General features: G+C 38.3%; 1 protein-coding gene across 1 annotated transcript in view; it reads right to left on the reverse strand.

Moving 5' to 3' along the window:
- Positions 1-13858, reverse strand: part of LOC149832862 (uncharacterized) — a 46186-nt gene that overhangs the window by 1675 nt on the left and 30653 nt on the right. The window contains exons 10-11 of the mRNA XM_090014754.1: positions 311-561; positions 70-139 (exon numbers count right to left, since the gene is read on the reverse strand). Coding sequence (XP_089870880.1) covers positions 70-139; positions 311-561 — 321 coding nt within the window. The remainder of the gene's footprint in view (positions 1-69; positions 140-310; positions 562-13858) is intronic.

Below are 13858 nucleotides of genomic sequence, written 5' to 3' on the forward strand. Positions count from 1 at the left end.
TTATGGTCTAGCTGTTAGATAAATGGCAGTACTTGGAAATATATCATAGAACAAAGCAATCAGTAATACCTCTGTAACTATAACATAATCTGCACTGCTAAAGGAAGAAGCAAAGCTCTTCAATAATGCTGCCAGACGGCTGCAAAGTATTCAAGGATTGTTTATTTAATTATACATGATATGAATATTACCATTTTATTTGGTTTTAACTTTTAATAAAGATAGTCAAAAAAATTCACATTCACAATTTAGAGGACTGGTGCAACCACTGATCTAATCATTAGTCACTCAATTTGTATGAGAAGAAAACCTGAAGGTATGGGGTTGAAAAACGACCCATAGAGCTTGATGGGGGAACATCTGTCGAGCTGCTTGAAGAACAGCACGAACTTCTGTAGGATGATGAGCATAGTCATCATATATTTGGCATTTGCAAAGTTTTCCAATCAACTCAAAACGCCTAGAAACACCCATAAAATTCTTCAAATGTGCTTTAATTTTGCCAATAGTGTTGTAGACTAGCACTTTTCCATCCACTAATGATGTAATTGCTGCAATAACCTGTGATTTAAACCATTCTAATATTAGCAAATTGAACTAAATAGAAAACCTAATGAGAGCATGCAAAGCGCTTTAAATGAGTTAAACAAGAAAAGGGAAAGAGAGGAAATAGTTGGATTCAAATTTTACACCAAAGTGGCAATGACCCACAAGATCTCAAATGGCAAAAAACATTGTGCTCAGTGATTTCACTACCATAAGAAACAACAATAACCACATTCCAATCAAAGCTACCAAATGCTTTCAGATAATAACAAAAAAATTTAAAGCCAATTAGAGAAAGAGATGCAACCTGAGCAAGAGGCACCACCCTGTGAAGCCTCAGCTAAAGAGCTAAAGCTGAGTGCCTTGGGACATCAGCAGTATGTAAAAAAATGTAATCCCTATGTATATATATTAGTATGTATATATATAAAGATATATATATATGTATACATATCTATATCTATATCTATATATATACTAATATATATTTATTTTGATACCCGAAAAGGGTATTTCTGTAAATTCACTTTTTACGCATATTCCACTTGGAATATGATTGTATTTTACTTTTACTTTTTTTTTTCCTTTTCTTTCTTTCTTTTCCTTTATTCTTTTTTATTTTCTTTTTATGGCTTTTCGTGCCACCTTGGAAAGGCTCCCCAAAAAGAGTCGTCGTGACCGTTGGAGGCTCCCAACGATTCCTTTTGGGAGCCCCCAAGGTGACCCCCTTGAGGTGTATAAATAAGGGTATTTCCCCCTAGTAAATTTAAGGCTTGAGAGTCTCAAGCTTCTCTCTTTTTATTCAATACATTCGTATTACATGCATTTGTACATGTTTGCATTATTTTATGCTTTTTGCGTATTTGTTCAAGTGTTCTTTGAGTGCCTTTGTGCACATCTTTTGTGAAGTACTAGTGCTTGTATGTGTTTTGTCTCTTCGTAGACATTTTTACATGGTATCAGAGCTAGGTTTGAAGAAAGAAGGGAGTGTGATCTAGTGCCTCGAAAAGCGTGCCTTCAAAGTTTTGGTGATTAGTGAGAAGACTTATCTTCATCCAATATTTTGGAAGTCTTCCACAACAAGATTTAAAATCTTATTACGGTACGTGATTTTTTATCTCCTCTCTTCTCTCTAATGAGCGAAAAAGACTCTTATTTCTTTCTTGGCTTCAAGTTGAATGGCTCAAACTATCATGTTTGGGCTGGGAACATGGAAGCTCATATAAAAGGTAAAGGTCTTTGGGGATACATTATTGGTTCTATACCGAAGCCCGAACCAAAGATTACTTTAGTAGAGAAAGGCGAAATCAAAATCCTCGAAGGAGAAGAAAGAAATGAAACTTTTGAAGAATATTCCAAGAGACATGAGGAATGAGAAATGAAAAATTTCAAGATTCTTTCTTGGATGTTTTCATCAGTTGAAACTAAGATCAATGTCAATATTATTAAGTTCAAGAAAGCATCAGAAGCTTGGCATTATCTTGAAAAAATGTACACGTCAAGAGACTTATCTCACAAATACTATCTCCAAAAAAGGGCTTTGACCCTCCAACAAAATGAAATGTCCATAAGGGAATATTTTGCAGAATTGTCATCCATATGGGATGAACTCGCAATGCTTGAGCTTAAGTGGAGTGGAGAAGCGATTGAGCTTAGGTACAAACAATTGAAAGAGGATCATTTTTTCAATTTTTTGAATGGTCTCAAACCCGAGTTTGAGCAAATTCGATCTTCTCTCCTCTCCTCTTTCGTTTCCCCCTCGCTTGAAGATGTCATTACTAAGCTAAGTGGGGAGGAAACTCGTATGAATTCTAGCAAAAACAATTTGAGTGTTCTTACAACTTTATCTAATGAAGAAAGTGATGTCGTTAATGTTGTTTCAAGACCCGGAAATAATGTACGAGCCTATAAGCCTCCTCACTTCAAAAATCAAAATCAATGATCAAGTGGTCAAGGAGGAAGGGACTACAACAAACTTGTGTGCCATTTTTGTAAGGAACTAGGGCACATCAAACCTATTTTCCCTAAATGGAAGAAGCTGCTTGCCATGGACACCACTTCTCAAAAGGAAGAAAATGTGACTCCCTCAAATGGCCCTCTTTTTCTTCATCAAATCGTGGAAGCACTTTAACCACTTCTTAAGGGAGTTGTTCCTGTGGCAGCTACATCTACCTTTCCTTCTCCTGGTAAGACCTCTTGGCTCTTAGATTCGGGTGCCTCCTTTCATATGTCTCCCAACATATGCTCTTTATCCGATTTTCTAAAACATTCATCACAATTTTTTGTTTAAACTACGAAGGGCACTTCTCTAGAAATTAAAGACACTGGAAATTTTGAAGAAAAAAGTTTTTTTTATTCCGAAAATCAGATTTATTTCAAAACTAAATTTAAACTTGCTTTCAGTCTCTAAACTCTCGGACCATGGATGTGATGTAAAATTCTCATCTGATAAATGTTGGATACAGGATCGCCGGTCCGAGAAATTGATTGGGGAAGACTCTAGAAAAGGAGATCTCTACTATGTGGACTTTCTTCAAATTCCAAAAGATTCTTCTTGTAATGTGATGCATCACAAAGACATTAATGTATGGCACAAACGACTTGGTCACCCCAATGTCACGAAAATTTTGTATCTTCCTTTTGCCAAACACTTATGTAAGAAAATTTTTGTTTGTAATGATTGCACACTTGGAAAAATGAGAAGTTTGCCATATTATCAAAGATCCATGTTTACTACAAAACCTTTTGAACTCATTCATTCGGATGTTTGGGGACCGACACCTATTATTTCAAATGGAGGGTTCTCTTATTATGTGATATTTGTAGATGATTTCTCTAGATTTACCTGGATATATTTTCTCAAATATAAACATGAAGTTTTTACAACATTTAAGACTTATCATATGATGATTAAGAATCAATTTGATGCAAATATGAAAATCTTGAGATCTGATTCTGGAGGAGAATACCTCTCAAATGATTTTAAAAGCTATCTTGAGAAATATGAGATAATTCATCAAAAATCATGTCCCCAAACACCCCAACAAAATGATTTGGCCGAAAGGAAACATAGGCACATTATTGAGACAACCAGAACCCTGCTAATTTCTCAAAACATTCCGAAAAGATTTTGGGCCGAAGCGGCTCTCGCATCAGTTTATCTTATTAACCGCCTTCTATCCAAAAATTTGGATAAAATTTCTCCATTTAAAATTTTATATAAAAGGGATCCTCATTATAGCAGGTTAAGGGTTTTTGGGTGCAAATGTTTTATTCTGATAGATAAAAATGATAAACTTTCTCCTAAAGCCATTCCATGTGCCTTCCTTGGGTATTTTGAGACCCAAAAAGGATTTCGATGCTACGATGTCAAAAATGATAAATTATATGTGTCTAGAAATGTAAGTTTTCTAGAAAATGTCAGTGGATTTGAAAATTCTGAATCTCACGAGAAAAATATGGATTATTCTTTTTTATTTGAACTTTTATCAAGAAATGATGACATTAGTGATGATGAATTCACACAAAGTGAAAATGAAGTAGAAGAGGATAACCATCCTCCTCAGCCTTTCATCTATCAAGAGGTTGATGATCGAACTTCTAGAGCGCCTATCGTATACAGACATAGAGACCAAAGCAGTTTTAAAAGTGCTATAGAAAAATATAGTGAGCCTAATGAGACAATAAGTTCTCAAAGAACTGAGAGAAATAGGAGACCTCCCTCTAGATTCATATCCTATGGTTTTTTTTCTCCCAAACATAGAGCGTGCCTTAGCACCATTCACTCATATGTTGAGCCCAAAATTTTTGAAGAAGCCCAAAAGATGAATAAATGAGTAGAAACCATGGAAAATGAACTAAGGGCCCTTAGAAAAGCTAGAACATGGGAGTTTCAGGATCTTCCTGAAAGAAAGAAAATTATAGGATATAGGTGGGCTTTTAAAGTCAAAAACAAGAGTGATGGGACTCCTGAGAGATATAAGGCACGTCTAGTTGCTAAGGGATATGGTCAAGAATATGGGATAGACTATGATGAAACCTTTGCTCTGGTTGCTCGGATGGTTACCGTTAGATGTCTTATTACCATCGCTTCAATTAAAAAATAGAATATTTATCAAATGGACGTTAAAAATGCTTTCTTAAATAGGGATTTAAATGAAGAAGTTTATATGACTGCTCCTCCTGGCATGGATTACCATAATGGTAAGGTTCTCCGTTTACGAAAAGCTCTTTATGGTCTAAAACAAGCCCCCAAAGCTTGATATGACCGATTTAACAGTTTAATGATAGAAAATGGATTTGTCTCATGCTATATTGACATTGCCTTATTTGTAAAGAAATCTGATGCAGGAATTGTGATCTTGCTTCAATATGTTGATGACATGTTAATCACAGGTGATGATATCAAGGAAATTAAAAAAATTAAGTCAACACTAACTAAACAATTTGAGATGTCAGACTTAAGTTTTCTAACATATTTTTTGGGCATTAAAGCCGCTTTTTCTCATAGAGGATATTTTTTATCCCAAACTAAGTTTGCTTGTGAGATAATTGACAGGTCAGGCATTACTGATGACAAAATTTGTGAAACACCCGAGGTTGTGGGGTCCAAGATGAAGATCGATGATGGGGTCATTTTGGATAAAGCTACTCCTTACAAACAACTAGTTGGGTCATTAATGTATCTTAGCATCACTAGACCCGATATATGTTGATGACATGTTTATCACAGGTGATGATATCAAGGAAATTAAAAAAATAAAGTCAACACTAACTAAAAATTTTGAGATGTCAGACTTAAGTTTTCTGACATATTTTTTGGGCATTGAAGCCGCTTTTTCTCATAGAGGATATTTTTTATCCTAAACTAAGCTTGCTTGTGAGATAATTGATAGGTCAGGCATTACTGATGACAAAATTTGTGAAACACCCGAGGTTGTGGGGTCCAAGATGAAGATCGATGATGGGGTCATTTTGGATAATCCTACTCCTTACAGACAACTAGTTGGGTCATTAATGTATCTTAGCATCACTAGACCCAATATATCTCATGCAGTGCACATTGCCACTCAATTTCAACACGCTCCTACGTCAGTACATATGAGTGCAGTTCTCTGAATCATCATATATACAAAAGGGAAGGTAAATAAGGGAGTATTTTTTTCATCATCCTCTGATTTAAATTTAATTGCATATACTGATTCTGATTGGGGAGGTGACCCTAATAACCGTCACTCCACCACTGGTTTCTGTATCTTCTTAGGTGAATCATTGGTCTCTTAGAGGTGTAAAAAGCAACAGAAGGTCTCCTTGTCTTCCATCGAAGCTGAGTATAGAGCCATGGCCTCCACAACTGTTGAGACTAAGAGGCTTTTAGTAAATAAGTTTTTCTAAACTAGATGTTATTTGAATCTTAATATTTAATAAGGGACCTGGGTGTAATTTTGTTCCTTGGACTATCTCTATTTAATATAGAGATTAGCCCTAATTCATTTTAACGAGTTCTCTTATTGTGCAGTTCTCTCTCTCTCTCTCTCTCTCTCTCTCTCTCTCTCTCTCTCTCTCTACCTCGGTTTCTGCGCATCTCACCTTACCTTCTACATGGTATCAGAGCAGTCGACCTTGGGAGCGTGATCTCGTGCCCTGCGCCAAGTTCGAGTGATTACGGAAAAGGTGTGATCGATCTTTGTTTTGAAATAAGTGATACAAATCTGATAACAGATCTGACAAATGTCATGACTCAGATCTGTAATCAGATCTAATGGTTATGGTGAATATCTATATACCTGTTGATAAGTACGAGTGTTGTGCAAAAGTCGTGAAACTGATTTTATTTTGGCTGTCGTGATCTATATGGCTGGGAGCAGCTGTCGTGAATACCTTTATCCATGTTGATAAGTACAAGTGTTGTGCAAAAGTCGTGAAACTGATTGTGTTTTGGCTGTCATGATGTATATGGCTGGGAGCAGCTGTCGTGAGTTGAAAAAAAAATTCCGTGCTCATGTTATCGCTGGTTGTGCTCAGATTCTATTTGGTGAGCAGTTGTCGTGATTTCTAGTCTCTGCGTGCTCATAGTATTGATTGGTCGTGCATCTGGGTGCTGTGTCGTGATCTTTTTGACTCAGCAAGCAGCTGGGTGCTGTGTCGTGATTTTTTTTCAGCAGGCTTGAAAGCAGTCTCTGCGTGCTCATATTATTGTTGGTCGTGCATCTGGGTGTTGTGTCGTGATTTTCTTTTTGACTCAGCAGGCATGGTAGCAGCATGTTAATATAATTTTTTTTGGAATCAGCAGGCTATTCTGTTTGTGGGAATCGTTTCTTTTGTCGTGGGATTCTGTGTTGAGTACTGCTACTGGTTGTAGTAGTGGCTGATGGGTGATGGTAACACACGCTATGTCGTGTTGGATGTGTGATCTTGATTTGCAGCCTATAGCCATCCTTGGTTGAGGTGGAAGGTTTTGGTCAAGTTTCTTTAAAATTATATTTGAAGTTTGGATCTGAACAGTCGAAGGTCGTGTTTCTCAGATTTCATTGGTGAAGTCAAAACTTGATATAGTCGGGTTCGTAGTTGATTGTGGGTGTGCACGTGTGGTTGCTCCTGCATTTTGTGAATCAAGCCCATTAGTTTATATTATGGCTAAGTGGTTAAATCAGATGCAGATTCGTCCAATGATTATGTAACTCTTAGCAGGGCTGAATATGACGAGCTCCTTGCTTTACGATCATCCAATTCGAAGTCTTCTGTTGCGGAGGTTGTGTGCTCGGCAGGTGATGGCCCATCTGGTCAAGGTGGTAGGTGGATCATTGATTCTGGAGCCTCTAGTCACTTGTGCGAAAATTCGAGTAACTTTTTAAGTTTAAAACCTGTGACTGGTCAAAAAGGGGTACGTCTTGCTTATGGTAGCTCTTCCCCAATTGTAGGGCAGGGAAACATGTCTATTACCCCTACTCTTCAATTGTCGCATGTTCTTCATACTCCTTCGTTTTCACAGAATTTATTATCCGTCAGTCGAATGACAAAAGATTTTAATTGTAGAGTGATTTTTTATCCTATGGGGTGCACCTTTCAGGACTTGCGGACAGGGAGAAGGATTGGTGGCGGCTATGAGGAAGGTGGTATGTATTTCCTACACCAACCAGAGGTTTCGGCCTATTCTGCTGTTACATCATCCTCAAGTCCTCTATTGTGGCATCATCGTTTGGGTCACCTTCCAGTGACAAAACTTCGTCGTGTCATTCCTCATATACCTCCCTCAGTTTTTTTTCAGTGTGAAACATGTCAATTGGGAAAACATTGTCGAAGCTCTTTTCCCTCCAGTCAGAGTTCGTCAAGTCAAGGATTGTTTGATCTTCTTCATGTAGATGTGTGGGGTCCGAGTAGGATTCCGAATAGGTCTCAGTGTCGTTATTATCTAGTTATTGTTGATGACTTCTCAAGGCTATCGTGGGTGTTCCTGTTAAAAGATCGATCTCAAGGTCCTGTCATTCTTAAATCTTTAATTGCAGAGATAAAAACTCAATTTGACGTATGTGTTAAAATTGTTCGCATTGATAATGCTCTTGAGTTCAAATCCAAAGACTTACTTTAATTCTACTCTGTTAATGGGATTCAACCTCAATTTACATGTCCACATACCTCCCAGCAAAATGGGGTGGTTGAGAGGAAACATAGACAAATCCTTAATGTTGCTCGGTGCCTTATGATTCAATCCAATATGCCTGCTTCATACTGGGGCGATGCGGTTTTGACAGCCGGGTTTCTTATAAACCGCATGACGTCAAGCTCTGTTGAACACCAGATCCCAATTCAAATTCTCCATCCAGAGGCTCCTCTCTTTCCTATCCCCCCTAAAGTTTTTGGATGTGTGTGTTTTGTGCATAAGCTGGGTCCTGATCGAGATAAACTTGTTGCACAGTCTATTAAATGTGTTTTCCTTGGGTATCCTAAGAACCAAAAAGGATATCGTTGCTATGACCCTATATCTCATAAAGAGTATGTCAGTGCGGACGTTACCTTCTTTGAGTCTATTCCTTACTTTTCAAGTACTACTCCAAGACTACAGGAGAGCCTTGGTGATATCCTTCCTCTGCCGATTCCTCCCTTTCCGTTAGAGTCACTTTCACCTCAGTCCTTGTCTCCATCGTCAGGTGTGTCTCGCTTCCGAAACCCTCCCATAGTATACACTCACAGGGTTCCTCCTACCTCCATGTCGCCATCACCTCCTTCTCCTCAAGTAAGTATTTCTGAGCATACTGTTGTCCCTACATCTGATGATGATCTTCCCATTGCTCTACGCAAGGGAAAGAGACAGTGCACTCTTTATCCCATCTCGCAATTTGTATCAGAAGTTAATCTTGGGGCATCTATGAAGAATTTTATTTCTACTCTGTCTGCCTCCTTTGTTCCGCTTCATCACAGTCAAGCTCTAGTCGACTCCAACTGGATGCAGGCTATGCGTGATGAGATGGATGCCCTATGGTCTCGAAGCACTTGGGACTTGGTTGATCCTCCCACAGATGCAGATATTGTAGGCTGCAAATGGGTATATAGCATTAAATATAACTCGGATGGGTCGATTGAACGGCACAAAGCCCGGTTGGTTGCAAAAGGCTACACTCAGACGTATGGTGTTGACTTTTTTGAAACTTTCTCCCCAGTTGCTAGTCTTGGCACTATTCGTCTCGTTCTTTCTATTGTTGTGCACCATGGATGGCCCCTGTTTCAGTTGGATGTCAAGAATGCCTTTTTGTATGGGGATTTGCATGAAACTGTCTACATGCAACAACCCCCAAGCTTCGAGGTTCAGGGGGAGTGTCAGAAGGTGTGCAAGTTGAAGAAGGCCATTTATGGCCTGAAGCAGAGTCCGCGGGCATGGTTTCACAAATTATTTAAGGTAATGTCGAGTTTTGGCTTTGTCAAGTCAGCTTCAGATCACTCCTTGTTTATCAAGAAAACCAGTGCTGGAATTGTTGTTATGGTGGTATATGTCGATGACATCATATTAACAGGGAGCAGTGCCCAAGATATTTCTGCCATAAAAGATCATCTTCAGAAACACTTTGTTACTAAAGATCTTGGTCACCTTCGATATTTTCTGGGTATCGAAGTTGCAAGAAACAAAGAGAGCTTAGTGTTGTCTCAAAGAAAGTATGTGTTGAACTTATTAAAAGAGACTGGAATGCTAGGAGCTAAGCCAGCTAATATTCCAATGGATCCCAAAACTCACATGTTCAATGAGAAGTCTGAGTATGTGGATAGTGTCAGCTTTAGATCCTTGGTGGGTAAGTTGCTATATGTGACTGTTATTAGACCTGACATTTCATTAGATGTGAGTAAAATCAGTCAATTCATGGACAAACCTACAAAAGTTCATTGGGATGCAGCTATGATGGTTCTTCGGTACTTAAAGGCATCTCCTGGTAAAGGTCTGTTGTTTCAACGAAATCCATCTTTGGACGTTGTTGCTTACACTGACGCAGATTATGTAGGATCTGTTGAAGATAGGAAGTCAACATCTGGATTTTGTGTGTTTGTGGGAGGAAATCTTGTTACCTGGAGGAGTAAGAAACAAACTGTTGTAGCCAGGTCGAGTGCTGAATCTGAATATCGAGCAATGGCCCAGACTGCAGCTGAGATTATGTGGGTAAAATCAGTCTTGACCGAACTTCAGGAGAAAGTATCCCTACCTATGTTGATGATGTGTGGCAATAGGGCTGCTACATATATTGCCAACAACCCAGTGTTTCATGAAAGGACTAAACATATTGAAGTTGACTGTCACTATATTCGCGACTTAGTTCAGGCTGGGTATATCTGCACCGATCATGTATCTTCTGAAGATCAAGTAGCTGATGTTTTTACCAAAGCCCTGGCAAGACCAAATTTCTCAAAATGTTGTGACAAGCTGAGCATGATTGATATCTATGCCCCAGCTTGAGGGGGAGTGTTGAGACTAAGAGGCTTTTAGTAAATAAGTTTTTCTAAACTAGATGTTATTTGAATCTTAATATTTAATGAGGGACCTGGGTGTAATTTTGTTCCTTGGACTATCTCTATTTAATATAGAGATTAGCCCTAATTCATTTTAACGAGTTCTCTTATTGTGCAGACGTCTCTCTCTCTCTCTCTCTCTCTCTCTCTCTCTCTCTCTCTACCTCGGTTTCTGCGCATCTCACCTTACCTTCTACAACAACCATGGAAATAGTATGGATTTGGCGTTTGCTAGAAGATATGGGAGTTCATATTCAAGAACCGACAAAGTTATGCAGTGACAATAAGAGTGCGATATACATTGCCAAAAAATCATACCTTCCATGAGCGTATGAAGCATATAGAGATGGATTGCCATTATATTCAGGAAGAATATTTGAAGAAAATCATTGATCTTCCATATGTGACATCGGAATATCAACTGGCGGATTTCTTCACTAAGGCGCTTTGCTCCCCTCGGTTTCATTTTCTTTTGAGCAAACTTGCGGTTATCACACCGTAAGTTTGAGGGGGGTGTTACAAAATGTAATCCTTATGTATGTATATATATATATATATTTATTTATTTATTTATTTATTTTGATCATAATACCCAAAATAACTTTGTCGAGTTAGTAGATGTTATGTGAGCCACTTCGAACATAGGATCTTTAACTGGTAAGTTGGTAGAGTTAGTAGATGTTATGTGTAGGAGAAAGATTGATATTTTATGTCTACAAGAGACCAAATGGGTAGGTGAGAAAGCGAAAGTGATAGAACCTTGGGGATATAAGATTTGGTATACAGGAATAAATAGGAATAGGAATGGAGTAGGGATTGTTATGAGTCGTGAGTTTATAGATAATGTAGTTGAGGTCCGTAGGAAGGGTGATAGGATTTTACTTATTAAATTAGTATTAGGTACGAATATTATTAATATTATTAGTGTTTATGCACCTCAAGTAGGTTTAGATGATTCCATTAAGCGTCAATTTTGGGAAGATTTAGATGGAGTAGTACAAGGGATATCTTATGGAGAAAGGCTTTTCATCGGCGGTGACCTTAATGGGCATGTAGGCATTAGTAGGGATGGATTTGAGAGTATCCATGGAGGCTATGGTATAGGAGAAAGAAACGAAAGTGGAGAAAGGATTTTAGATTTTGGTTTGTCCTATGATATGATCTTAGCAAACACTTGGTTTAGGAAGAGGGAGTCTCACCTAGTAACATTTAAAAGTGGGGTTAATACGAGTCAGATAGATTTTTTCCTACTTAGAAAGAGAGATAGGGGTTGTTGCATCGATTGTAAGGTTATACCGGGAGAAAGTGTAGCTACACAACATAGAGTCTTAATTTTAGATCTTAGAATTAGACAATACCGCAAAAGGGATAGACATATGATAGATCCTAGAATTAAGTGGTGGGCACTGAAAGACGCTAAACAAGGAATGTTTGTAGAGCGGGTAGTTAAGGAAGTTGATTGGTGTCTCAAGGAGGATTCAGAATCTATGTGGAATAAGATAGCGGGTGGCATGACAAAGGTGGCTAAGGAGGTATTGGGTGAGTCTAAAGGCGGTGCACCGCTAGGTAAGGATACATCGTGGTGGAACGAGGATGTCAAATTAGCTATTAAGGTTAAAAGAGAGTGTTATAGAAATCTAAGTAAAAATCGTGATAATGAGAATTTGGAGAAGTATATGATAGCAAAGAAGGAAGCTAAAAACGTAGTTCGGAACGCGAGGGATAAGGTATATAAGGAGGTTTATGACAAGTTGGATACCAAAGAGGGTGAGAAGGATATTTATAGGCTTGCAAAGATGAGAGATAGGAAATCGAGGGATCTGGGTATGGTTAGATGTATCAAAGATGAAACGCAAAGGGTTTTAGTCAAAGATGAGGAGATTAAGGAGAGATGGAAAGATTATTTTGATAAGCTATTTAATGAAAGTCATGCTCAGGATCTTGGAGACTTTTCAATTCTTTTTCATGAGATGAATCGTGACTTCATGCGCAAGATTCAAAAGAAAGAAATTGCAGAGGCTTTGAAGAAAATGAAATCAAGAAGGGCAGTTGGCCCAGATGGTATACCTATCGAGGCTTGGAAATGCTTGGGAGAGAAAGGTTTAGAATGGTTGACAAATCTTTTTAACAAGATTTGGCGGACAAATAAGATGTCTAATGAGTGGAGGAAGAGTACTTTGGTGCCTCTATATAAGAATAAGGGTGATATACAAGATTGCACAAACTATCGTGGTATAAAACTCATGAGTCATACTATGAAACTTTGGGAGAGGGTGATTGAGTCTAGGTTGAGGAAGATTGTCATGATATCGGAGAATCAATTTGGTTTTATGCCTGGAAGATCAACTATGGAAGCTATACATCTTCTTAGACAACTTATTGAGAGAAATAGAGAGAGGAACAAAGATTTGTATATGGTTTTTATTGATTTGGAGAAGGCTTACGATAGAGTACCTAGGGACGTTCTCTGGTGGACAATGATGAAGAAAGGTGTTTCTCTCAAGTACATTAGTATAATTAAAGATATGTATGAAGGAGTAGTAACCAATGTTCGCACTTGTGGAGGGGTGACAATCAATTTTCCTATAACAGTTGGGTTACATCAAGGATCTGCTTTAAGCCCTTTCCTATTTGCTATAGTGATGGATGAGCTTACGAGATCAATTCAAGAAAATGTGTCGTGGTGCATGTTGTTTGCTGATGATATTGTTTTGATTGATGAGTCTAGAGTTGGGGTTAATGCTAAGTTAGAATTATGGAGACAGACATTGGAAGCAAGAGGTTTTAAGTTGAGTAAGAGTAAGACAGAATACATGGAATGTCGATTTAGTAAGCAACGAAGTAGTGATGGGAGTGTAGTGAAGCTTGGTGAGCACGAAATACCGGTGGATGATTCTTTCAAATATTTGGGATCTATCATTCAAAAGTATGGAGAAATTGATGGAGATGTAAATCATAGGATAAAGGTTGGGTGGATGAAATGGAAGAGTGCAACTGGAGTGTTGTGCGATCGTAGAATGCCATTGCGGTTGAAGGGAAAGTTTTATAGGATGACTATTAGGCCCGCTTTACTATATAGTACGGAATGTTGGGCTGCCAAGAGACATCACATTCAAAAAATGAGTGTAGCTGAGATGCGTATGCTGAGATGGATGTGTGGAAATACAATAAAAGATAAGATTCGGAACGAGAAGATACGTAAGAAGGTAGGCATTGCACCCATTGAAAATAAGATGAGAGAGAATCGTTTACGGTGGTTTGGACATATTCGACGAAGGCCTAATGATGCTTCAGTTAGAAGGGTGGAGAAATGGGAAAATAT

The sequence above is a fragment of the Nuphar pumila genome, chromosome 7, assembly GCF_984573655.1.
Source record: "Nuphar pumila chromosome 7, dmNupPumi1.hap1.1, whole genome shotgun sequence".
NCBI lineage: Eukaryota > Viridiplantae > Streptophyta > Magnoliopsida > Nymphaeales > Nymphaeaceae > Nuphar > Nuphar pumila.